At 39.4% G+C, this 25,303-nt stretch overlaps 3 protein-coding genes across 3 annotated transcripts in view; 2 read left to right on the top strand and 1 right to left on the bottom strand.

The window, feature by feature from the left end:
* The first annotated feature begins 1,472 nt into the window (after nt 1–1,472).
* On the top strand, nt 1,473–11,777 carry LOC131363572 (LIM and SH3 domain protein 1-like). The gene is made up of 7 exons (XM_058406257.1): nt 1,473–1,759; nt 3,840–3,934; nt 6,751–6,835; nt 9,947–10,054; nt 10,574–10,649; nt 10,772–10,893; nt 11,448–11,777. Exons 1-7 carry the CDS (start codon nt 1,691–1,693, stop codon nt 11,619–11,621), a joined length of 729 nt encoding a protein of 242 aa, XP_058262240.1. The 5' UTR covers nt 1,473–1,690; the 3' UTR covers nt 11,622–11,777.
* Nucleotides 11,778–12,304: 527 nt separating this feature from the next.
* Nucleotides 12,305–21,160, bottom strand: LOC131363571 (kelch domain-containing protein 1-like). Its single transcript, XM_058406256.1, has 14 exons — nt 21,028–21,160; nt 20,388–20,517; nt 20,121–20,191; nt 19,708–19,825; nt 19,214–19,326; nt 18,840–18,924; nt 18,669–18,767; nt 18,499–18,573; nt 18,292–18,350; nt 14,956–15,068; nt 14,806–14,878; nt 14,214–14,298; nt 13,344–13,423; nt 12,305–13,137 (listed from the first exon to the last, which is right to left on the bottom strand). The coding sequence occupies exons 2-14, from the start codon at nt 20,460–20,462 to the stop codon at nt 12,996–12,998; spliced, it is 1,188 nt and encodes a 395-aa protein (XP_058262239.1). The 5' UTR covers nt 20,463–20,517; nt 21,028–21,160; the 3' UTR covers nt 12,305–12,995.
* A 2,273-nt stretch (nt 21,161–23,433) lies between these two features.
* arhgap23b (Rho GTPase activating protein 23b) overlaps nt 23,434–25,303 on the top strand; it is a 32,114-nt gene continuing 30,244 nt past the window's right edge. The window contains exon 1 of the mRNA XM_058405830.1: nt 23,434–23,869. Coding sequence (XP_058261813.1) covers nt 23,861–23,869 — 9 coding nt within the window. The 5' untranslated portion in view covers nt 23,434–23,860. The remainder of the gene's footprint in view (nt 23,870–25,303) is intronic.

Raw genomic sequence — 25,303 nt, 5'->3', positions numbered from 1 at the left:
CTCTCAAGGTTTCTTCCGCATACCATCTAAGGGAGTTTTTCCTTGCCACAGTCGCCACAGACTTGCTTGCTAAAGATGATTTTGTCTAACATCTAGGAATTTTTGCCCTATGTGTTTTGTTTCTTATGTTCTATAAAGCTGCTTTGAGACAATGCTCATTGTTAAAAGAGCTATACAAATAAAATTGAATTGAATCGAATTGAATTAAAATGTCTATAGTGTTTGCAGTCGCTTCCTGTGAAGGTCTGGCACTCATTTGGACTGGTACCACACCCAAGGTGTCCCCTGCCTTTTGTTCAAAGTCCTCCTGGGTAGGCTCCTGGTTCCCTGTGACCCTGTATAGGATAAGCAGTACAGAAAATAGATGAATGTTTACATCCTAGATTATATTAAATGCATGTTAAAAACTGGCTAATGGATTAATAAGTCTAAATGATATCATCCGTAATATTGTCCAAATAATTTGCTTAGCATATGAAAATACACATTGAACTGTGTCTCATTGTGTAACGATGGTTATAAATTCTCTTAGTAGAAAGAATTTAAAAGATGGAGCTTGCAATTCAGCTTACATTCAGAGATCCTGATTAGAGGGTGCAGAAGAACACAGACGGATGCTTCACAACCTTAACAGCATGTATATATATACATGCATTTACTGCATATATATACAGTCCAAGCATATCTAGACTCACCTTTCTCTTAAGTAAATCTAAAAACTATCCTTATGTGGTCACTACTACTACTACATTGCTACTACTGCCTTCTTAGTACACTGAATTGAAATAAATGATTTAAAAAAAAATCACATTAGGCACTCTGGCCATGATGGATGTTTTGTTTTTGTTTGTTTTTTTGCTTGTTTATTTGTTTTGCACCTTTCTGTTCCATGCATCCGTTATATCCTTTTTACCCTATATATATCCGAAGCATATTTTCTAGCCCAAGAATTTGGGGCCAGCTTCCTGTTTGATGATAACCACACCCTCTTACATGATGTCACTTAGATCATTTCTATCGAGCAGTAGTTCCACTTCAAGAGCTTAGGGAACATAAGGGTTTTTTTTTTTTTTGGAGGGCAGAAAATAAATGTCACTATTTTAAACTGTCCTAATTTACCTGACGTCCCCATACACCTGACTTCGCCTACCTAATTATGCGTTTTTTTTGTTTTGTTTGTTTCTTTTTTGTGTGTGGGTTTTTTCCATATGATGAAATCGGGCTCCTCTGCATTTCTGACTTCCTATTATTTCACCATGGCCGGCTATATAAAGCACACGCGTTTTGGATGACTATTTTTCACCATTATTTTAGTTACTACAGGTGGCGTACTACGTTAACATCCTGTTACGCACACGTTATTAGTTCACTTCTTGGCTTCGGCCCGTTCTACTCCTTATATGGTACTGGGAGCGCTTTCTGAAGGTTCTGTTAGCTCCGCCCACCCGTCTTTCGAAAGCACCTCCCATTAGTCACACAAAGCGCGTGCACGAGGGGCGGTGCGTGCCCGCGCTTGATCTCTAAGCGAGAGAGTTAATAGTTAAGCGCCGACTAGTCGATTGTATTTCACCTTATTTAACATCATTTCAGTGGTTTAAGCGTTAAGTACCGGCCTCACGGCGTGCTCAGGGCGGTGAAGAGTTACAGAATTGTTTCTTGTGTTGCAAAGGGGAAAGCCAAACAGAGGAACATGAATCCCTCGTGTAGCAGATGTAACAAGGTTGTCTATCCCACGGAAAAAGTAAACTGCCTAGACAAGGTGAGTAATGCTCACACGTACAATGGGAAGATAATGTAACTTGTAACTCATTTTTTTTCCTGGTTACTCTGTTCTTATCCACATATAGCTGGTCCAGCAGGGCTTTTCTCTCGTCCACCTATTTGGAAGTTAACTGTCTACATTGTGTCGTGTAATGTTACTAAAGCGCCCGACATATTTGAGTTTATTTGCGATAAATTTCTCATGTCCTGGGCAAATGGAGGCAGGTGACCATGTAGGTCCGAGTTTGACTTCACTTTGCAACTTGGACAGGCGCTTCCTGTTGAAGCGCATATTTCTGAATGTGAATAGCACAAAAGGAGGCTCTGCATAATACCTCTGTATTACAACATGGTGTTGTTCTGCACAGAGCACACAAAGAAAAATAGGTGAACAGAACTGGTGGACAACATATGCAGTAACTGTGTGAAAATACCTTTGCATACCTTATTCACCAAGGCGTCTTGTATCGAAGAAAAATGTGGGCGTTGTCATTGGCAGCAGCAGGTTTGTGTTAGACACTATGGTGGGCCTAAACCAGGGGCAATGCTATGATACGGGATTTAACCCACTTAAATCAGAGCTATAGTTTGCATACATCCACAAGAGTATCCAAACCATTCATGTCTGTAATTTTTAACATTCCAGTTACTGACCACGACACAACACTGCATTTCTCAGAATATAAACTGTTTAATTGCTGTAGTTCCTGCCTGAAGAGATAAGTGGCCTTGATAATCATAGTTGCAATAGTTTTTGGTTTGTTGATCGCACATCATTTTATTATCCTGTTTGTTGCTTTTCAGCATTGGTGTGTTTTATGCAAAAGGTTGTGTGAAGGGCTTGTGGAGGTGTGCTGCTGCTTCTCTGGAAGATCACGTAAGAATGAGTCAGTGCTGGATGAGCTGTGCATGATAGACATCCTGTGAAAGGAGTGTTGCAGCTCTGGGCTGAAGTGCAACAGTTCTGAGGCAAATTTTTGCCAGTCATCTCTTTGCAAGTCGCTGTTGCACTTAAATGTAGACCAAAAAAAAGAGGAAGTTAGGTTATACTTCTAGAGAAAAGTTCCATAACGTAGTAAACATATTGAAGTCGGACAGGGGAAGTACTAGAATACTCCTTCAACTGGCTAGTACAGGTCAGAAAGACTGTAAAATAACTGATAGACGAGTTGGTATGAACAGTATGGCACAGTGTTATATTACCTTGTGGTAATACTAGGGTAATAAACGTCTTATAGGTAATGACTGATAACTTGTCGGCTCTGTGGTGTCAATATAAGTGACAGGAATTCGGGGAAAGCAGGGGAAGCCCATGTATTGATGTGACAGGAAGAATTCTGCCCAAAAATGAGGAGGCACTTGTTCTTAAGTCATATCAAGTAGTCATTGTGTCTTACGCTAGGGACTTTCCACATTCATATGTTCCTGTCTGACCATGAGCATATTCCTGGGCAGTGAATAATACTACACTCATTGTGAATGTGAAACATTTGAGGTAATTCTTAGGCCTGCATATACAATGATCTCACAGATCAGGCTGATGTATGTTTCTTTATACTCTACTTCCTCTGCAGTGGCCTGGATTTAGGCAGCCCTACTTTACATACTGCTGCCTGGCTCATAAAATTGCTTTACCTTTATTTGGGTCTATTACAGGTCAAAATATTCTGCATGGTGCCTGTTTATCTTAAAGCATATTTTAATGGGGCCTGATAGTTCGTAATTTTGTTTTACATTTTTGCACATACTGACAAGGACATTTGAGATTAACGTGTTCACTAAAAATAGCAAATATATATGCAAATAGCAAAGATATGAATCAAAGTCACAGAAGTCACACTTAGGTAAAAATGAAAATGTTGGTCACAGTAGAGGATGTGTGGTGGGAGTTGAAAAGTTCTAAAAAAAGTTGAAAACTGTTTAGCCACCACCTTACTACTGCTATCAAATGGTCACATACTCATTTTAATGGATTAGCATTCGTGTACTAAGAACAATCCGAAACATATCTGCTAAGTTTTGTGTTGATGCCAGATTTTAAATTTATGCTCAGTGTGTTCTGCTTTCATGTGTTGCAGTATTGGCACAAAGGATGTTTCAGCTGTGAGGTCTGTAAAATGACTCTAAACATGAAGAACTACAAAGGCTTCGACAAGAAACCCTACTGCAGCCAGTAAGCTCTCACCACTTTCCCTCTCTTTTCAGTCCGTCTTTCTGCCTGTCCTTGTGTCTCCTGAGGGAGTGTGCTCAATCTGTCTTTCCTCCCTGAAATACTGGCAAAAAAATTTCTGGCAAGGATCACATTTATCTTTCATTTTTATCTCCTGTGTTTGAATATCAGTATGACCCAGGATCTGTGTGTGTGTGTGTGTGTGTGTATGTGTGTGTTGACTGGTTACATACAAACAAATACGAGAGCCTTGAGTTTCGGTACTGGGAACATGATTCTGACATTAGGGTAGATGTGTGGGAGTTAGTCTGGGAAAGATTTGCCTATTTTTTGTCACTAGTCAACAATCCAGAGCTTCTGGGTGTCATTAAGTCCTGTGAGCAAAGCAAATTTTGAATAACATGCAAACACGCACGCATCTCAGTTCACTCAGTGATAAACATGTGGGCTTCTGTTTAGTTGGAGCTCAGTTATCTTCTCAGACTGCACAAACACTCCTCATTGAACAGATGTCAGGTTACTTTTGCACATTCACACCAAACCACACTGATTTTTTTTAATCTGTTACTCCCCTGAGTTATATACAAACCCTTTGAAACCCTGTGAATAGGATGTTTGACTACAGCATCCGAATGCCACTTTTACATGGAAGTGATAAAATAGGTAGGTCAATGTTCTTTCCACAACTGCTGGTCTCACTTCTGCACAGCCCCGCACAATAATCTTTTGACTGTTTTTGTGTCCAGTTACTTGGTCCTTGGCTTTATGGGTATCATGCTACATTCAGCTCATGAATTTGCCATGGTTAGAAGGAAAGGATACAGTTAGTGTATCCACAGGTTAGTGTATTCAGCTGCAGAGTTACCAACATAAACAACACTCACTCACTACAGTGATACGTGAGCCATCTGACACACGTTTCAGTTATTCAACTAAAGCATCAGTCAGACCAAATATGAGTAAAATTCCTCGAGCAGAAATGCCAGTTCACTGACAGGGAAAGAATGTGTGATGAAATACACAATTGCGGTTTCTTTTGCATTGTGCCAAATTTGCCAAGGACTTCTTTGACCAATTTGTGCAGCATTGTGTGCCAATAGAAAGGTGAGTATTTTGCATTTCCGCATTGATAAGTAGGTGGTTTAATAATTAAAGTGCAATGTTTCTTATGAAATATTTTAAATGTTTGTTCTTGTTAGTAATTTTGGTACCTAAGTAGGTGTAGAGGATGGTACCTTTGGTATCATCCTCTACACAGGGCAATAAGGCATTCTGTACCATAACACATAGTCTCTGTTTTGAGGTGTTTGAACCATATTCATTCTTCTTAGCTTAAAGTTAAACCAGTAGATTGGGGCCTTAATCCCTGACTGTAGACGAATCCACTTTGACTCAGAATCCTCTCTGAGTCGGAGTCATGTGGCCGTTATTTGTTCACCATCTTAAAGAAAGAGACAAACAGCCTTCTTGATTTCAATCTGACGAGCAGCAGGCTTTTTTTAGACAGGTTTAATCTGACCTCATTTATATCTGATCCAGTTTATATTCAGGCTATTTCTTCGTCTCAATATTTTGACACTTTCTGTCAAAATAGTCGAGACAATGCACAGAGAGTTTATTATTTCTGAATAGGCATGTTTGTTTGTCCCCTCATACAAGAAAGGGGCCTTATGTACAAGCTTGTATCCTCCTCCTCTTATTGCGTATGTGTCATTTTTCTAGAACCCAGCCTATTTGCCTTTGGCCTGAAACTGTTGCTCAGAGCTGTGCAACTCTGACCCTGAATGCAGTTCTCGCATCCCTGCTATTTGATTTAACCTGAGTTGAATGGTTTGTGAATAAGGGCTTTGTGCTTGTGTAGTTTGCTTACCAATACAAATTTGCTTCCCCAAGGTGGTGGAAGTGGCTATGAGGTCAGACCAGGACAAAACAGGAACATGTTCACACACGAAAACATTAAAACATAATAAGAAAATTAGAGAGTTAGAGAAGGTTATATGACAAAAATATAGTTTTATTGAAAAATGTAGTATATATTATTTATATTGTGATACCCATATACATATATTTATGCATGTATATACATACACACATACATAAAATAGTGATCCTGGATTCGGTATGACAGGATGTTAAATGTAAAGCAGCTACACAACAGATTAGTTTGAAGCAGTTTGTAGCACTGAATGTTTGCAGAAATTACTGCATGCTCGCTTTCCTCTCTCGTGCAAATATGTGGGATTCATTTGGGAACCAAGACCAAACTCCTCCTCCCAGCTGGACACTGAGACAAGAATGCTACTAAATGCTGTCCAAACACTCAGTCACTCCTACAGGTCTGCACTAGGAGCTGGTGAAACTCAGTTAAAGGGAAGCAGTGTTGCTTTATGAGACACTGATGACTGAAAACATTTTGACCAGATATTTATATCACAGGCTAGACTGAGTAAGTGCTGACTTCATATAAGCTTGACTGAATCAGAAGGCTTATGGATTTTATCCTTTTTGAGTTTGGTGAATGTGAGCTCATCCTTAAGGGTCTGAATGGTGTCGGGCATTACAACGATTATCTCCACCCTTTCTCCCAAATTCCAGTGGAGAAAGATACGCAGAATGCAGAGACGTGTCCAAGCAGGTCTTTAGCTGCAGGGATGAGGCAAAGCATTTTTATTCACTTTGTCTCTGCTGCCTTCATGTTGTCCTGCCATTTGTCTTTCTATGGCCTTGTCTTTTTAGTTACATTTGTAGAAAAGAGTGTGTACTTCATTCAGAGACGTGTGTTCACACCTACTTGAGAGTCACTTCTCTGTGTTTTTTAGGCACTACCCCAAGACGGGCTTTACCAGTGTGGCTGATACCCCAGAGAACATCCGACTCAAGCAGCAGAGCAAGATGCAAAGCCAGGTATGGTAACCATGGTGCTCATCCTCTTTCACCTTCCTCGCCCATCCTGTACTAGCCCATCCGTAATCCTTGTGACTTCCTGACTGCCAGTGAGCCTTCCTGACTGCCAGTCTGCTACCCTTGTTATAAATCCACTGGCCATGCTGCTCTGGTTAATGTTATATTTGATTGGTATTTGAAGGTGAAATAGTGTTTGATCAGTTTTAAGTTCTTTCTGGCCATCCTCTCCTCTATGGCTCACTGATCAGCAGGTCCTGCTGTCATGACAATTGGATCCCCTTGGCAGCAGTCCACAACAGACGGACTCTCCATACCACCCAAAATACAGGCTATCGAAATTTCCCATCCTCCTCTTGCCCCCTGCTTACACACACACCACCTGATGCCTGTCAGAGGCAGAGACTGACCTTTCCAAATTAGTACAGTAAGGTCTGTGTATATTATTGGCCTTCCGTGCTAAAGCTGGTGAATAAAATTCTAAACACTGTGGTGATTACAATAAGCAGCAAACAACATGCATACGATCTGTAAGCGACCCAAACATAGGCGGTTTTATATCTAATGATTTTCCTGTGAGGTCACACTCCCCATGTCGATCTTATAAGCACCATCTGCTCTTGTTCTGTGCCATGTTCGTTCTATTTGCCCTCCTTTCCCCAGGCTTTTCTCTCAACCACCCCACCCTTCTTTTTCCTGTTTCTCAATGACCTTTCTCTGTTTCTTTGTGCCTTGCCCTATCAAAAAATGAATAGACACAGCTTAACATTTCCTTCTATTTAAACCCCCCACCTTAAGCTTAGGTTTATTGTATTTGCAGTTAATAGAGATTGATTTCAGACTGTGAGACCTGGGTATTTGTAGGCGTTCTGAGCACCATTATGTAGTCTCAGCTGTATGGATTTAGGACAGTAAATAACACTGGCAATCAAGACTAGATTAAAAACCAGACATATTAAGTAAGGAATAAAACACAACAGGGCTTGATGTTGAAAGACAATTATCTACAATGGTGTGGTGTATGGCCTGAAATGAAGAAGTGCTACACTTGTCTACAGCTGTGTGACGATGAGCACAGCTCAAAATTTTTTTAATCTGTTTATTATTATATTTGATTCTCTCATTTCCTCAAGAAACATTAGTTCCTATTATAGTTTTAAGAATAACACCATTAAACAGGGCAAAAAGCTCATCTTCATAACTTTTTATTAGACTAACTTACTGTTACAAAGCCATGACACTGCTGACTCCTTCCACAAATATTAAATAAATGTCTTCTTATAGAAAGCTTCACATATCATATATATTTTGTAGATGCCATGCAAGTCCTTGTGAATGTGTTGGTACACGTGAACTACAGCAAATTAACAGAACCATGTGGCCAATCAAATTGAAGAATTAGTGCAATTAGTAGGCCTTACTTAAAAAAAAAAAGTAAAACCAAAAATAGACTAAAAGGCAGGCTGTAAAAGAAAACATGGCAGCTTTTTTTTTTTTTTTGCATAGACATTGATGCAAGCAATGCAAGCCCTTAAAAGCACAAGAACACTGATGGTTGGTATTGTTGCAGTGGATGCATAGCAGTCATAGCACTGGCGTTACTCATCATTTTTGGCATAGTTGTGTGGCAGAGGGGGTCTTTCATTTCTCTCTCTCTCTATTTAGGGGCTTTGTTTACAGGCTGTGGGAGTGCAGCAGGCCCTCTGGGTCGGCACGCTTGGACGCTTTATGGGGAATTTCCGGGAGAAGTAAAGAGAAGGGGGATGGGGATGTTGATATGTAGAACGTCAGCCTTGTGATTGTATGCGTGTTACAAGCCCCCTCTCCCTTTTTCAGATCAGTTAAGAATGTATGTGTGTTGGTGTGCAATGGGGTGTTTCGATTTGGGTCATGCTGTGTGGTGAAGCTCAACCTATATGGTGACAGGTACCTTTGTTTGTAGCTGTACCTAAATGTTGGTTAGACATCCTCCATAGTGCACTGCACTTCCTGCACTTTTTCTCTGAATATGTCCACCACAGCAAACGCTAATCATTACACAGTAACCCAACAAGCCTACATGCTGTTATTAATAATTTATCTCTAAGCCACACTGATGAGGTACCTTGTGGTTGAGGGCTAAAAAAAAAAACACACATTTTCACAAGCATGCTGCTGGAGTCGCTCAATCCACTTGCAGTGAAAATCACTATGAAAGCAGCAGCAGAACAGCGCTCTATTAAGAGAGCCTGGAGATTACCTAGTGTTTATACAGCAGTAAACTACAGCCGATCTGAAACCACCAGGTCTGAGTTTACAGGCTTTCACACTGCAGTAAAGGCCACTGCAGACACTGACGCTTTTGTTTGCTATTACACAGCCCTTTATAAGTAAAGTGTGAAAGGTGAAACTATAAATTATACAGACACTGTTGCTTCTGTATTTTCCTTCTGTTGGGCTAGGGGGAGGGGTTTCCTCTTCGTTTCAAGCTGTTTTGTCTATCAGAATTTGGGGTATTTTCAGCTAGAGCCTTTCTACATGCCTACAGTGTGTGTGTCAGCATGTAGACGTGTTTAGTGCTTTATAGGGACCCACATTAGAAATGTATGACAATTTTGACAGTGTGGGTATGCATTTTTTTTTAATGCAAAAATATGCAGCTTTTGTTTGAACAAATAGGAATCCATTTTTTAAGTACCGAGCTTTCACTTTAGGCATAGAGTTTGTCAGCTATAGTAATACATTCAAAACATCAAAGGCCATAATTCATGGGCGTGAGTGCGTGTGTTTGTGCTTGCATGCATGCACATGGGTAATGTTGAGGCAAAGCAAAAGAGGGCGTGCATATGTCAGAGGCACATTTTTCACTGTAGAGACCACAATATTTAATGTGAACCATGCATCATTGTTCATAGTTTGACCTTTCAAAAAACTTGTCCATTGTCTGAAATGAACTTATAATAATAGTAATAAATAGTGAATAGTGGAGTTCACATATGCACTTGGTGTGCAGGGCAGTGTGTTAACTGTAAAAATTAATAATTTGATCTGCTTCCTCTCTCTCTCTCTCTCTCTCTCGCTCTCTCTCTCTCTCTCTCTCTCTCTCTCTCTCTCTCTCTTTCTTATCCCATGTAGGTGCTCTATAAAGAGGAATTTGAGAAGAACAAAGGGAAAGGCTTCAGTGTGGTGACTGACACACCAGAGCTGCAGAGACTCAAGAAAACACAGGACCAGATCAGCAACGTAAGCTGCCAAACTGGCAAGGAACTATATCACCTTATATGCGAAAGAAGGATTTTTCACACAACTGAAGAATATTTGATTTAACATGTTGGTGAAGGGTGGAACACATGTTGCAGCACGTTTCACTCTGTTTCAGACTCCTCCCTTCCCTCCCTGTCCTGAGCTCCATTTCCTGTCCTTCCCATCTGTCTACAAGTTGTTTCCCTGCTTTTTTGTTCATTTAGTACGAGACTCAAAATTCTCATAATCATTCTGCCTTCACCCAACTTCCTTACTAATTTTTTTTTTTTGTCATTATCTACAGCTACCTGCTTTTTATTCTTCCCACCACCTTAATGATCTTGTGTTATGGCTTGTTTCCATGCAACACTTGAGGTGTCATTTCCTTTGCCTGTGCTCTGTTCGACTCTTTTTCGACTAGCCCTAAGTGGCTACACAGTGGAGCGCACTGACATCTTGTTTCACTGTACTGTAACACAGAACTGTGTGTATGGATGTTTGTCATGTGTCATTCATTAGATCAAGTATCATGAGGATTTTGAAAAGACCCGAATGGGAGGTGAAGCTCTGCCCCATGAGAGCAATGCTAATAGAGGTACTAATCAGTACATGACTGCAGTTCTTCCTTTTTATTTCCCAGTTCTCTTATCAGAATGATTGTACACACTTAGTATTAGTCTGAAACCTGTGAATAATTTCCTTCTTTCTCATGCCTAGCTTACCAGCCTACCAGCCCCACCAGCCCCACCAGCCCCACCAGCCCCACCAGCCCTCAGAACTACAACTACGAGCCCCAGCCTGCTCGCTCTGCTGCAGCTCAACCACCTCCTAGTGGCGGGGTGAGGAATTGCACCACATTCAGCTTGTGTGTGACATTGTACAGATCAAATTTGTTACAGGTCAAATTTGTTAACGGAGCATTACATTTCCTTTTTTTTTTCAATTAAAATAGACTGGAAAACTTCTGTAAAAAATAAACAAAAAACATGGATGAAAGCATTACATTCAAGCTCAGACTGTAATGTTGAAAAATATACTCAGAAGAACTGCCTAAACCTGTTTGATATGCAAATTAGTAGAAACCACAGAACATGCATACTAAGATAGTTAGGTAACTTATCTAGTTCTATGGGAGGATAATCATGGCTATTATCTGCAATTTTCTATTTTTGGCTATGTAAATAAATGCTGATGGCTAGCTGTTTGGGGTGGCAAGACAGTATGTTTCTGTTTTGCATATCATGGACATTTATATGGATTCTTTTAAAATTCTGTATAGAAATACTTTAATGGTTTAACCTTTCCAATTTAATGGAAATAAGTCAATGTAAGAGTCAAAATGTACAGTAACTGAAATTCAGCTAAACCAATGTGTGTGTGTGTGTGTGTGCAGAAGCGCTACAGAGCAGTCTACGACTACGTAGCTGCTGACGAGGACGAGGTTTCGTTTGCAGATGGAGACATGATCCTGGATGTGCAGCAGATAGATGAGGGATGGATGTTCGGGCGCGTGGAGCGCACGGGCCAGCAGGGCATGCTCCCTGCCAATTACGTGGAGGCTATATGAGCGAGCAAGGCTTAGAGGAGGTGAAGGATGCAGGAGGGAGGGATGTACAATGGAACGACCCTGGTGCCATTTATGTTTTTTTTTTTTCTCCTTCCCTGTTAATTTCACTATTGGTTTAACATGGTCTTAATTAAATGCGAGAGAAACTTGATCAGGCATCTAAGCTTTAGCTTTTTTAGACTCGATGCTAATACGCTTAGAAGATAAAAACTGCTCCTATCAGCTGAATGAGCATTATTTTTTTTATCTTTTTCAATTTTTTTTACTTCCTTTTCCCATGTGAGCAGTGTTTGTTAGTTTTGTGCATTGCTTTGCCCTTGTGCTGAAAATTATGGCTCAGATTACTATTTTACCTTCAGCTTCAAAGACACTGGTGAAATGTTGAGAAGAGTTGTCTGTAAGGATTATTCGTATTCTGGAAATTGAAGTCAGATGCTGCAGTGGCTATTGGGAAAAGCAGTTTGTCAGCTGAACGGTTAGATGAGTGACCAGTACTCGTTGTACAATCATTGTCTTAATCACAAGCTTGTTATATCAAGCGCTGCAGTTGGGTGGGTAAAGCCCTTTGGAGTTCTTTTTATGCACTTTGAGGGAAAAATACCAAAAAAAAAAAAATATGATGGTTTTATATATAAAAAAAAAATTAGTTATGGTACAGTAATTTCGTAAATGTCATCAAAAAAGAAGAAGAAAACTCCAGGTTTTATTAGTATATATTGGCATAAATGTGACATATCATTCCATCGTTATTTTATAAGAAAGCATTCCAATTCATGAGTATATTCAATAATAAACTTATAATTAAACCAACTAATGAGGTGTGTGTGCTTTTTCGAGTTCTAGAGTACACTGTGTTCATCATAGAGCCCCCAAAATGTCTATCGCTTTGATAATATCCTTTAAATTTTGTTTGCTAGAACCCTAGAACAAAAGGAATTTCCAGAAAAATACCCCTTTAAGCTGATAAACATCCTCTCCAGTCCAAACCAATTGGTCGGCTTTTCACACGTAAACATTTATCCCCATTGATTTGTTTAGATCATTTCTTTTATTTAAATTATTAATGGATGTTGAAATTAATCATATCTCATCATATATCAAGCTATCTGAATAAAAACATAAAGAATCTATATCCTTATACAAATCTGAACATAAATATTTAAAGATTCAGTAGTTAAAATAAATCCTAAAATAAATCTCTAAAATTCAAGTAGCTGAGGGCACTTCTAATAAGAATATACAACATTAAGACCTAATATCCTGTTGTGTAACAAAAATAAAAACTATATGTTCAAGTCCTTCTGAAACAAAGGGATGTTGATGGAGCAGAAATGCTCACAGAATCGAGCCAGTATAATTCGCTTGTCCGTGAGCTCATGTATAACCACTTTGCTCCCGCATTTCTGTTTTGAAGTAAGATATCCTCTTGTGAAGGGTCCCCTGAATTCTGGGTGGTAAAGATGACACCTTCTCCAGTAAAACAGATCCATGTTTGCCTATGCAGTCCTCACATAATCTATGACAAGGAAAATCTGAATATTAAGACCAAAGAAGCCTTCTCGTGTTCTTAAAACATAATTGGTCCTATTGTATAAAAATATTAAAATGCTGCAGATACCTGTGCATTTTTTATTCCTTTTAACATATCCACACCAGTCAACAAGGAAAGGTTTAGATTGTATTTTTTTAGGATCCAATGTTAAACCTTTATAAAAAACCTACCTGGTGAGTGAATAAGGCTGGCTCTGAAACACCAGCACATCTCCGCAGTGACTCTGTGAAGGAGATCTGAGCACTGCAACCTGAGTAAAGAAATCCGTTTCAGTTACTGGGAACTGGATCAGATGACCAATGGGTAAATTAAAGTCTATTTCCTCTATAATGTAAAGCACAGGACTATATAATGAACTAAAAGTAAAACTTACTTACTGGATCTCAAGGCCCTGGCTGAAGAGTTTTATCTGTTAAATAATGCAGTGCTTTCTGTTGCTGAATGTGCAAATGAAAGGTTTTATTTTAGGCGCCAAAAATGCAGAGTCAGCAGAATGTAATTGCTGACTCTCTTTATTAGGGAATATCAAATGATATTGGTCGTAGTCCAAATTGATGGTCAGACTTTGTTATCGGCTGCAACTCCTTTAATCCAAACAACAAACGGCTCAGATCAAAACCAGAAAACTACACGTAGGACTATAAGAGTAATAAAAATAAAAAAATAAAAAAACAAGGAACCATGGGAACACAAGGGAAACTAAAATCTAGAATGACAAATAAACATGACTGACTCACAGGAAGTAAACAGTCAAAGCCTCTCTATAATCTAGTGGCTGATTATTTGAGACTGCACTCCTCACTCTGCTTTGAGCTGCTGTCTGATTTTTTTTTTATTGCACCATCTTTCATCCTGCTTGATTTCCATATCAATGCACTCTCGGTCCTTTCACCATGCACTAAATCTGTCCCCTCTGATTCTGTCTCCTTGAATGATTTGCCTATGATTTAGTCTCTCTTTCATCTGATAATCATATTATGGGGATATATTTCTTTTTACTGACAATCCCTGATACCTTTTGTCCATAAAAATATACATACCATATCCATGACTAAGATGTAGTCTCGGCTTCCTCCATAAACCACCACATCGTTGTCCTTTCCCTGTACTGCCGAGTGCCAAACCCTGAGAACAGATTCAATCATTTGATGAAAAATCCATGTTCAGATTATTACAAACCCAATATTAAAGTTATACTGAAACTCCCCAGGGGTCCCACAAGGGGGCAATGTCAGACCATTGAAGCTGATTTTACACCACAACTGTTTACATGCCCACATTTTATTGTTCACGTGGATTGTTGCAAATTCACAATTTTGATAAATACTAATAGGTTATTATAAATTATTTACAGTTTAATACTCCTCATTGTCAGTTATAGATGCTGCTAATCATAGACTAACAAGCAGACCTCACACATAGTGCTTAAAAAAAACAAAGAAATGACATTATATTATTTGTTTTTGTTTTTTAATAGGTTTTAAACTTGTTTAATACAAATGTAACAAAAACGTCATTAAACAATATACTAATCATTTTAATTTTATGACATAATTAGCCAACTGTCTGTAGAGTTACAGTCTCAGCACCCCTAGATCACTTAAATGACAATAACACTACAATAACTTGTACCTGGGTTTATCTCTGTGGCTATGTGGCTTCTCTGTCCATTCTCTCTTCACAGTGTCAAATTCCCAGCCGTCACCTGAACAGGAAAGAATTACAGCATTGCAAAAATAAAAGCCATACATAAAGACTTTAGCCTTTGACATTTGAACTTACTGAGAACCTGCCCAGATATGCTGAGGCCACCAAAGAGGAAGAGTGTGTTGTGTGAGGTAGGGGTGAGTGTGTGTAGAGAGCGGCCCATCGGGAGGGGAGGGGCCAAAGGCTCTCTGGGGACATAAACAAAGACACTTTGTTTAGACACATTGCATGTTTCACAACATAGTCCTGGGGCCCTACTGCCTCAAACCTCCCCTATCCCCTACGCATCAGGTGCATATGAAACAGGGCAGTTGAGAAGCCGTAAAGAAAGTAAAATAATTCATGATGGCAATAAAATGGCACATTAAATCAGCCGATAGCTCAAAGAACATTTTTTTTAATAACACATTAACACAGCTGATAAGCCGAGCTGCACTGTAAGAAGAATCACGAAACAGCAGTCACTTTGCGTGTTAATGTAAAGTCCTCCTATCTTAATATCATATCTTTGTGTTGTTAAAAAAAATGTATGAGTTCTTTTAGCAAGTGCTTTGTACAAAGCACCTAGCAAACATCCTCTTTTATCAGATGCTTTATTTAAAGCACTTTACAAATGAGGCACAGAAGAATGTAAACTTAAAGCTGGGGAGTTGAGTCCTAACCCTAAACTTCAGTATTTCTATCATGTAGCACAAAAACACATTTAGAGTCTTTTTCTTCACATCCGAGTGAAGGTAAATACAAAGGTTATGTAGGTTAAACAATTACTATTAGACAAACAAAAAGGTCAAAATCCTCCAAAACATAGTGTAACTAGAGACATCCAGTTAACAATGAAACAGTGTTAAAAGCACCTTCTCCTTTTTACTGTAGTTTCTTTCCCCTTTTTTTGTACTCAGAGCTCATATAAACAGATATTCAATAGGAAGTCATTAAATTTCTAAACAATTACAGACTGACATGTTATAATACACCATTAAAATTGTATGATATTATTATGACTGTTAAAAGAGAGAGAGAGAGAGAGATGTCATTCTAGAAATACAATTACGGTTCTCTGTTTTAGCATATATTTTTTCTTATATAAATGTTGCAACCAGCAGAAATCCTGTGTGGATTTTAATATGCGAATCATTAACTACAACCTTCATCTTAGGCTCTACAAGGCAAAGCTGTATTTGTGGTACTGCTACTAAACCATAAGTAATATCCCTTTTATAACAGATGTCTATATTCAGTGCTCTTCACTTTGGAACCATACACAGAAGTGAAGAAGCTCATGACAGCCTAGCCTTTTTTCCAGCAGTAGATACAGTATGCTAACTAAAATGACTTGATGTTATCATTTACTTGTTTATGCGCTAACGTCTATGTTTACATTTTACCCAAAGCTACATACATTTGAGATTGTTATGGACAATTTTGATAGGGGCGTTTGCCCTTATCAGTAGTTCAAAGACTACGGACCACTGCAGTGATCTATGTTTATATATATGTTAACTGCTTCATTTTCACTAAATACATGTAAGATGATGAAACAAAGATGGAAATTAGAGAGAAGGAATAATCTTACAAGCCAAAGAGGAATAATCTGTAATAGTGTGCCAAGTAAGATGCATATAGTGTCCATACACTGTCAATAATATAAAAGAAACGAAAAACCATAACTCAGACATGGAATATAAAATATATCTTTTGTACACTTTTCTACCTACAACTAAAAGATCTTAAAGCTGAAGTGAGACATGCTATTTCTGGCCATAGTTTTCAGCTCTGTTTATTGACATAAGCTAACCAAGCTAAAGATCTAACTTGCAAGCCGTGATTTTAGATATATCTACATGTGCGGGTTAGCAGCATATGGGAATGTTCAAATCAGCCATCAGTGATTTTGACCGTGGCATGACTGCTGTAGCCAGACAGACTGGATTGTGTATTTCTATAACTGCTGACCTCCTGGGATTTACACATACAACAATCTGTAGAGTATACTCAGAACGGTGCAATAAAGAAAAAGCACCCAGTGAGCAACAGTTCTGTGAACCTTGCTGATAAAAGACGTCAACAGAGAATGGCCAGACCGGTTTGTGCTGACAGAAAGTGTACAGCAAATCAGATAATCACTCTGTACAATTGTGGACATCTCAGAATGCACAACACATCGAACCTTGATGCAGATACAGAACCACAGACGACTATCCACTTCTGTCAGCCATTAAGATTGTTAATACCAATCAATCATCACTTGAATGCCACAGCCTATTTGTGCATTATTGCCCACATGTGCATCCCTTCATGACCATAGTCTGCTGCTTCCATGATAATGCCCCAAGTCAAAAGTTGAAAATTTCAGAAACATTTCCAGATTTCCAAAACATGCTATGAAGAATTGAGGCTGCTTTTTGAGCAAAGAGAGGCCCTACCCACTGTTAATTAATAAACTGCCCAGTGAGTGAATAGTATGACTTCCCCTTCTCAGTCATTTTTTTTTTCAGTCAACCCTTTATCTACAGCATGCATCTCCAGCCTATGAGATTCGTCACGAAAGAAAACATTTTTACTTGAAACTCAATCAAGCTATTTCTGAATTCCTGTAAAGACATTTTAAAAATGTGACAATAAGGTGAACTTTCATGATAAAGGTATAAGGAGGACATAGACATGACAGAAAATCATATTAAAGCTGTTCTTATATAGCGTTATTCAAGTTTTGAGCTTGTTCTGCTATTAATGCACAAAGCAGTGGAAACTGAGGCATGTCTCTGTTGACTGTCACTAATGTTGTTGACTTTGAGATAGTAGTGTGAATCAGTTGCTTTGTTCATCAGCAAATTGTTTTGTTTCTCAGACTGAGATACTGATGACGAAACATTGGAATGGATTTGCGAGTCTCATCCCTGTAAACCTGATGACATTGTTAAGAGGTTGCAACAGATAGAGAACAACATAAGAAAGGCAGACGTGACCTGCCGAGGCACGCAGAGGTTGCAGGTGCCAGATTGTGAATAGAAGAAGACTTGCGATATATAGATATAGATAAGCTCCAACCAGTTTACTGATAACCCAAATGCTATTGAATGAACTTCTGTTCAGATATCTACTCTTGACCATATCTGTTGTTTTGCTGTTTACAAAAAGTCCATCGACATGACTACACTGGAAACATTTTCCATTTCTCTGAAAAATGGAAAAGAATTATACTGATTTGGTTAAAAAATACCTGACTCAAGTATTTACAAAAGCATTTTGTAAAAACGTTTCCCAATAATCTAGTACAGGACAACACTTGGAATCCTTAACCCTTGTAATAGCCCATTAATGACAACAGCTAAATTGAGTAAATACAGTAAATAGAGTTTAGATTGAAAATGGCCCCACCATAAATGCCAGGGAAAGGTAGAATGTACTCACATTTGTGTCCATGTAAACGTGACCAGGTCTAAACAGTGGATGTCTATAGTCTGTGTTTCCTGAATAAAGATAAACTTTTTTGTAATAAGTACTAATGATGAAATGTATTGCCTTTAGCCAGCATATACAATCCATACAGGCATGTCATTAGCAAATTAGCCAATGAAAGTTGATTTGGTATTATAGAATGTATTACAATTCACTTACCAAACCACCACAGATGTAGCCCTTGCTGCCAAGAATGGCACTAGCGTGGGAACCCCTTGGTTTAGGTGGCTGGCCCTGCCATAGACAAACAAAATAAATCATCACCTATTTTACAACACTCTTGTTTTTGGGCTCTACAGTAGGACTGCTGCTGGCATGGGGCCCTTTACCTGGGTTTGGGGTTCAGTCCATGTGGCTGTGTCGGGCTCAAATACATGAACCTCATTATTCCAACCCCAAAAGCGGAAAACCACACGGCCATTTGTCACCTAAGTAGAGAGCGAGATTTCTTAGACAACTCGTTGTACATTCATTAGTGGGAGGACTGTGTTCATTCTTACCCATGATGTCTCATCTACTGTGAAGCTTTTGTAGTTGCTGATCTCTCGAACTGTTTTCCATCCATATCCACCAAAATAGATGAGCCTAGACAAATATTACAGAAATACCATTATAATTCTATAAACTTGAAGCAAAGTACAGAAGATATATTTATGGGTGACTTCTGAGAGATTGGTTTACTTGCCGTCAGAAAAACCTCACACAGTTCACACAACTTCCTGTTATGATTTTGGGATTATGTGTCATAGCTTATATGAAGCTGAAACACCAAGCTAGACTTAGCTGATTTAGACATCCCCCTCTATGCTTGCGAGTGTATGCTTGCATGCAAATCCAGAGTGAAGTATGATTTTGCTTGGAGCCCTTTCACCACCTGTTCTTGTAGACCCAGCATGAGTGTCTGTCTCTGGGTGAGGGAGGGGTTCCATCACAGGCATTCAATTTCCTCCAGGTGTATTTTCCATCTTGCAAGTCTACGCAGTACATCTACCAAGATAACCAAATGGTTATACATTTTATACATCAAACAGAACTAAAATGACTCTCAAAAAACAATGTACTGTGTGTGTTTATTTTCTGTGTAATTATACAAGCACACATGAATGTGGTTATTAACTGCTTTTGGAATGTTTGGTCAATTAGTTTTATAACACCTGGTAGGCCGTGCTGTAATTACCATCATTCCTTCCTTTATAATCCTTGATTGTTTTTATCTTTGGGTGAAATTAAAGCATGAAGCATATCAGGTAATGTACAATAGTATATTGTTAATTTTCCTTTACGCATCTGGCCAGACATGTTGAACTACTTCTATGCTGATGGGATAGCCCTCTCAGCTGTATCACCCTCGTTGCTAGAAAAGCTTACCTGGTTGGTGTAGTCGTCACTGTCTCTGCCTCCAAAAACATAAAGCGTTCCACTGAGAAGTGAGCCGCATGTCTGAGAAAGCAAAGGAGGTAACTCTCCACCCATTCCCATGCGAGCCCTTACACACACACACACAGAGAGAGAGAGAGAGAGTCTTCAGGGAAAATTGTTGTTTGTCTCTATTGTCATTGCCTTTGAAGGAAGATGTCATCTTAAAATATGTTATTAAGCTATTAAAGGCATATTTTTTAATATAAAAAAGATTTTATTATTCCAGTTGGAATTTAAAGACCGCATCTGAGTGCTTTCAGTATAAAACTTGTCTCTCAGGAATGTCAGTGGCATGCCCTGAGTAATGAGATAGGATTTCTTGCTGCTGAAAAACCTGAAAGGTGTGTTGTTTTCCATCTCACCAGACTCCACTTTCCAGATCGTAGAGCCAGATCTCATCACTGGGTAACACAACTTCTTCTCCATCCACATACTACAAACAGCAAATCGGGGGAAACTTACATTCAGTTTTCACTAGAATCCAAACAACAAAGTAAGATCAGCACTACTTTTGTCGGAACAGATGCTACGACTACGGACTAATTTTTTGGATCTTCTTCGTATCCCTCTCTAACTTTTACTGCGGACGGATCTAAAAAACAAAACATTCGAGTTGTGATGCGCCTCACCTGTAAACCACCCCAGACGTGCAGCACATTTCCCAGCAGCACTGCTACATGATCACTCCGCGAAGGAGCCGCCATCAGCCGCGACTCAAAGTCCGGTAACTCGGTAACGATCTCCACGGAGGATGAGCTACTGTAAAGCCATCATACCAGGAAGAGGAATTAGGGGCAGACTATCTCACAAACTGCATACTACCTTATAGACACTATGTCAACACAGCACGCCACCTCTGGTCGGTGTTTACAAGTGGGCAGGATGAGTTACAAACTGGAAAACACAGCTGTGTCCACAAGAAATATATAAGAATGAACAGCACACATCTGAGTTGCAAAGCAAACACACTGTATGGGAAACTCCTTTTCCTTCCCCGAGGCTTCACTGCCCCCGTGGAATGTAAATATTGTAAAATAAATCTAAAACTGTCAGACTATAATTGAATTTAGAAGTGTGTTTAGGCCACACATCCATCCTGCCTTTTCTAGCCCTATAGAAGACAATATGGTAACCTAATACTAATTAAACATATTAAGCCAAGTAGTACACATGCCTCCACAAATCAGACCCGTCTAAATCAGGTCCTGTTCTAATTTCATGTACCGTACCTGTACTACAAACACATAATAGTACATAAAATCATCTTACCTTTCTTTTGTTTTGTATGGCTCCTGTGCCCATTTCTTAAGAGTAAATATGTATTGCCGTAATCTTTGGTTTTTACATTTTCCCTCTTTATCTTTCTCAAGGTTACGGTGGATCTGGAGCTTACTCTGAAAACACAATGCATGATGGAATGCCACTCCCAAACACAGAACCATGCACACACCCAATCATTCACCTCTAGGGCCAATATAAGAGTAGCTGGTCCACCTACTGACATGTTTTTGGGAGACGGGAGGAAACCAGAGAACCTAGAGGAATCTAGACAGTAATCCAAGCTCAGGATCAAATTAGGACCTCTGGAGCTATGTGACCTGCTGTGCAAGATAATGTCATCATCTTGACATTTACATTATGTGATACATTACCTAATATAACACTACATAGTATATCAGCAAAAGGCTGTTTGGTGTCGATATTTTCCATTCTACCTTAATAGCTGTTGTTTGCCTGTTTCACAAGATAAAATGTACATTTCACCCATGTTAGAATGGCATTTTTGTCACAAGGAATCACAAGGTATTGGTATAGTCTGATGCTATTGGAAGCCAGGGAACCCCAGGGGTCTGTGAAGCATAGCTGGGGTGTTTGTCAATTTTTTTTATTTAGTTAAAGTGGTGGAAAGCACTTATTACTGCATTCTTATAGCTTTTAGACTATTATACTGGTCAGTTGAATTGTATGGGTTTAATCCAAACATCAAACTTAAAAACAAAATCATCCTTATAGACCATTTCATATTAGACCTAATGTTTGCTGGAAGTGGAAAGTTCATGAATAAAAAGTTCCCTGCTTTGGGAACTCCAGGTTATTAGTAGAACAAACATACACAGCTGTCTCTGACATGGCAGCAATTGTACCCAATGTACAAATTGTCTTTGCATGCTTCTGGTCAAAAACAGGCATGAGAGAGTGTGGCATGGTTTTGACTTTAGATAAAAGCAACATTAAGCAGGAGAAAAAAGATTTTTTGTAACAAAGCAAAAATGGTTACTGTATTCGGTGAACTCTTCTGATCTGAAGTCTGCTGAACATTTACTACAGACAGATATTCTGTCTCAGAAAGAGTTATCTGCAAACATAAGAAACTACATAAATCTGGTTTCTTCCAGCTGTCATCGTCATCACCATCGTCATCACCATCGTCATCGTCATCGTAATCATCATCTTCATCATGCAACCACTATGCAGTCAGTGCAGCCTAGGTCTTAAACATGTACAAAGCTAGTTACAGTTAGATTATGAAAAAGTGTGGTCACTGTATTCTTTTCCCTAATTAAAAATGTCTAAAGCACATCTACACATAGCAACAAAGAGACTAGAGACTATTCAAGAGTTACCAGCTTTCAGTGACATGAACAACAGCAACTATTGACGACTAGCTCTAAAAAAAAATTTGGCTTTTTGGATTTATGTCTGAGCGTAGTTTCAGGCTTCTTCCAACAGCTCAACTGTGCTAGGAAAAGGTTGAATCTGGCAACCCCTGCTGCAAGCGGCCTAAGTGACCAGTAGATGTCACCATCTTATCAAGTCTTTTTGTCTGTGTGGCTGGAAAGCTATTCCTTTGGGTATGGGAGCTCAGAGATGTGTCATTACACCAATTTCTGCTCTATTTTCTTCATTTAGTAACATGACCAGGATGATCCCTGCACTACCCTAATTCTGTGTTCAGTATCTATAAAAACAAGCAAGCATTTTTTAAAAAAATAACAAATAAGCCTTAATGTGAACAAAAATATGGTTTAGCATATGAGAAGTGTTGCTCTGGCAATTTAACACTTTCTTGAGCCAAAGAGATGTGGTGAAGGGAAATATGGGGCCACGGCAGGAGTGAGCTTCCTGTTGTTGAGGAGCAGGAGTTTCCCGTCATAGAGCTCGAAGGAAACGCCAGAGGATGTCCTGAGCGCCTCAGAATGTGTGTGTGAGATGGAGAATAAGGGAATAAATGAGTGAGAGGAGAGCTGTAGGTGTAAGTAGATCTAGATGCAGTCAGAACAATTTTTGGTGCTTTTAACTGCTAATCTATTTTCCTATGGAAAAGCAAAATGGCCATTCCAGAGACATTCTGAAAACTGCATTACCCATACTACCTCAGGCTATAATTACAGGATGGGCTGGAAGCACAACTAGGAGCCATATGGCTCCATAACACCAACAGAATCAGTAGTAGTGGTTGTCAACGGTGACCACTTTGGAGAAATGGGCGTGACGACTGCTGTAGGATCCAATAGACTCATTGCTGTTGGGTCACATGACATATCCTCTCATTCTCCCTCTGATCCCCCTCTCTCAGGATGGTAATGCTGTGTGTGTGCGTGTGTGTATACTGTACCATCAGAGGAAGGGAGGGAGGCAGGGGGAGGGGTACTAAGGGTGGGGAGGAGGGGAAGCAAGAGAGGGAAGGGTGCGTTGAGCTGAGGCTCAGAGATGAAACCAGCTTAGTGAGAGTGAGCAAGCAAATGAGTAAGAGGAGTGTGTGAAAGAGCAGCACGGTCGTTTACGCTTCCCTGTGACCTCAAGGAAGGAAAGGAAGATCACCTCTTCTTCTGCTATCTGAATGCACGAGTGCTAGAGAAGGAGAGACATCAGAGGGAGAGGACAAGGGAAGATCTCCTGACATCGCTCCTGATATCATTGACTTTGCTGTTGGAGGAAAACAGAAGGACAAACAGGAACGGTGACAGGAGAGCTTGGTGTTTTTGGAAAGGTGCAGCAACACGACAGTGTGCCTCCTGACCTGGAGCTTGTGTATGAAGAGAACAGCCAAGGATCATTGCCATGCCAGCATCTAGGAAGCTGCACCAAGCTCACTGAAAACATGGCCCAGGTGAGAAGATTTGGCAAAGGGGGGGGGAGGTTACTTTATACAGATATACACATTTGCACACACTCTCACACTGTAAACATCCGAAGCCATACCACCCACTGCTTTAACAGTTGTACCCTCCAGAGGCGTACCGGTGAGCCTTGCCGGCTGTCACTGGAGCAACAGTGTGTTTTTAGAAAGAAGGAGGGATGGGGTGACCTGTAAAAAGGAGGGAGAATTACTGTACAATGGCAATTTACTGTGTTTGGTTTCAGTTGTATGAAGAACATATAATATATATATATATATATATATATATGAGTGTATGTATATATATATATATATATATATATATATATGAGTGTATGTATATATATATATATATACACACACACACACGCATATATATATATATATGGTTGTGGTTGTTTTTAAGATGTTGGATATTTACCAAGCACTTCAGCATGTGCCTATAGATATATATGGGTGTGTCTAGCAATATGTATTTCCCAGCAGTCTTATTTCCCACTAATGTGGACATGTATCATCTGTCATAAAATAACATAGACATAATGATTCAAGAGTTACGGTAACTCAAGACTTTCTAAGGTAAAGCCACGCCGGCGCCTACAGGACAGGAACTTCCTCAGTGGCCATGAATGCGGAGAAAAAACTGATTGTTGTAACTTCATTAGTGGTGCGGTCAAGGATGCTTTGGGGAAACTTGGCTCACTGAGCGTGGTCCCACCTTTTTGTGTTCCTGTTGTTAGCATGTGGTGTGAACAGTGTTTATGGAACTGCTGAATTCCTAAACAGATTGTCATCGGTTGTATATTCATTAAGGTTATATAAGTGCTATAAGAACTAGCAAACTCTGTCAAATGATGTGGATGTTGTTAGGTGTGATAGTGATAAGGTCTACTTTAGGTTTTCAGACTTGAAATTCTAGGTACACAATGCTACTGGAACTATATGTTAATGGGTGTGTGTGTTTTTTGTTTTTTTTTTACATTTGCCTGTGTAACTTATGCAAATATTCTGTCCAAGCATGAGATATCAGTGACATTATACGTGGTCTGACAGAATTTAGGAACTGAGAGCAAAAAGATTTCAGTCAAAGTAAGGTAAGCTGTAAGAGCAAGAGTGGAGAGGAAATGGACAGCAAGATAGAGTGGAAAGACTTCAGGGTAAAAAGAAAAGACATCAGTCACAATGCACTTAAGCGCAGAAACAGGGCAATTACGTGAGCAGTGAGTATGTAAGTGTGTTTATGCATACATGTGTATGAGAGATGATGGCTGAGTCGTTATGTGTAGTGTGGTCCTCTCTGTCCTAAGGGTCTAATCTAACTCATCCTGTCTCTTAGATCTTCTGTTGTGCCAATTATCTCTCTCTCTCTCTCTCTCTCTTTCTCTTTCATGAGTTATCTCTTACAATAAATTGGATGTTTCTGTC

Source organism: Hemibagrus wyckioides, linkage group LG13 (assembly GCF_019097595.1).
Source record: "Hemibagrus wyckioides isolate EC202008001 linkage group LG13, SWU_Hwy_1.0, whole genome shotgun sequence".
In the NCBI taxonomy this organism is placed as follows: Eukaryota; Metazoa; Chordata; class Actinopteri; order Siluriformes; family Bagridae; genus Hemibagrus; species Hemibagrus wyckioides.
The sequence above is the reverse complement of the archived record's forward strand: the minus strand, read 5'-3'. Positions and strand labels throughout refer to the sequence as shown.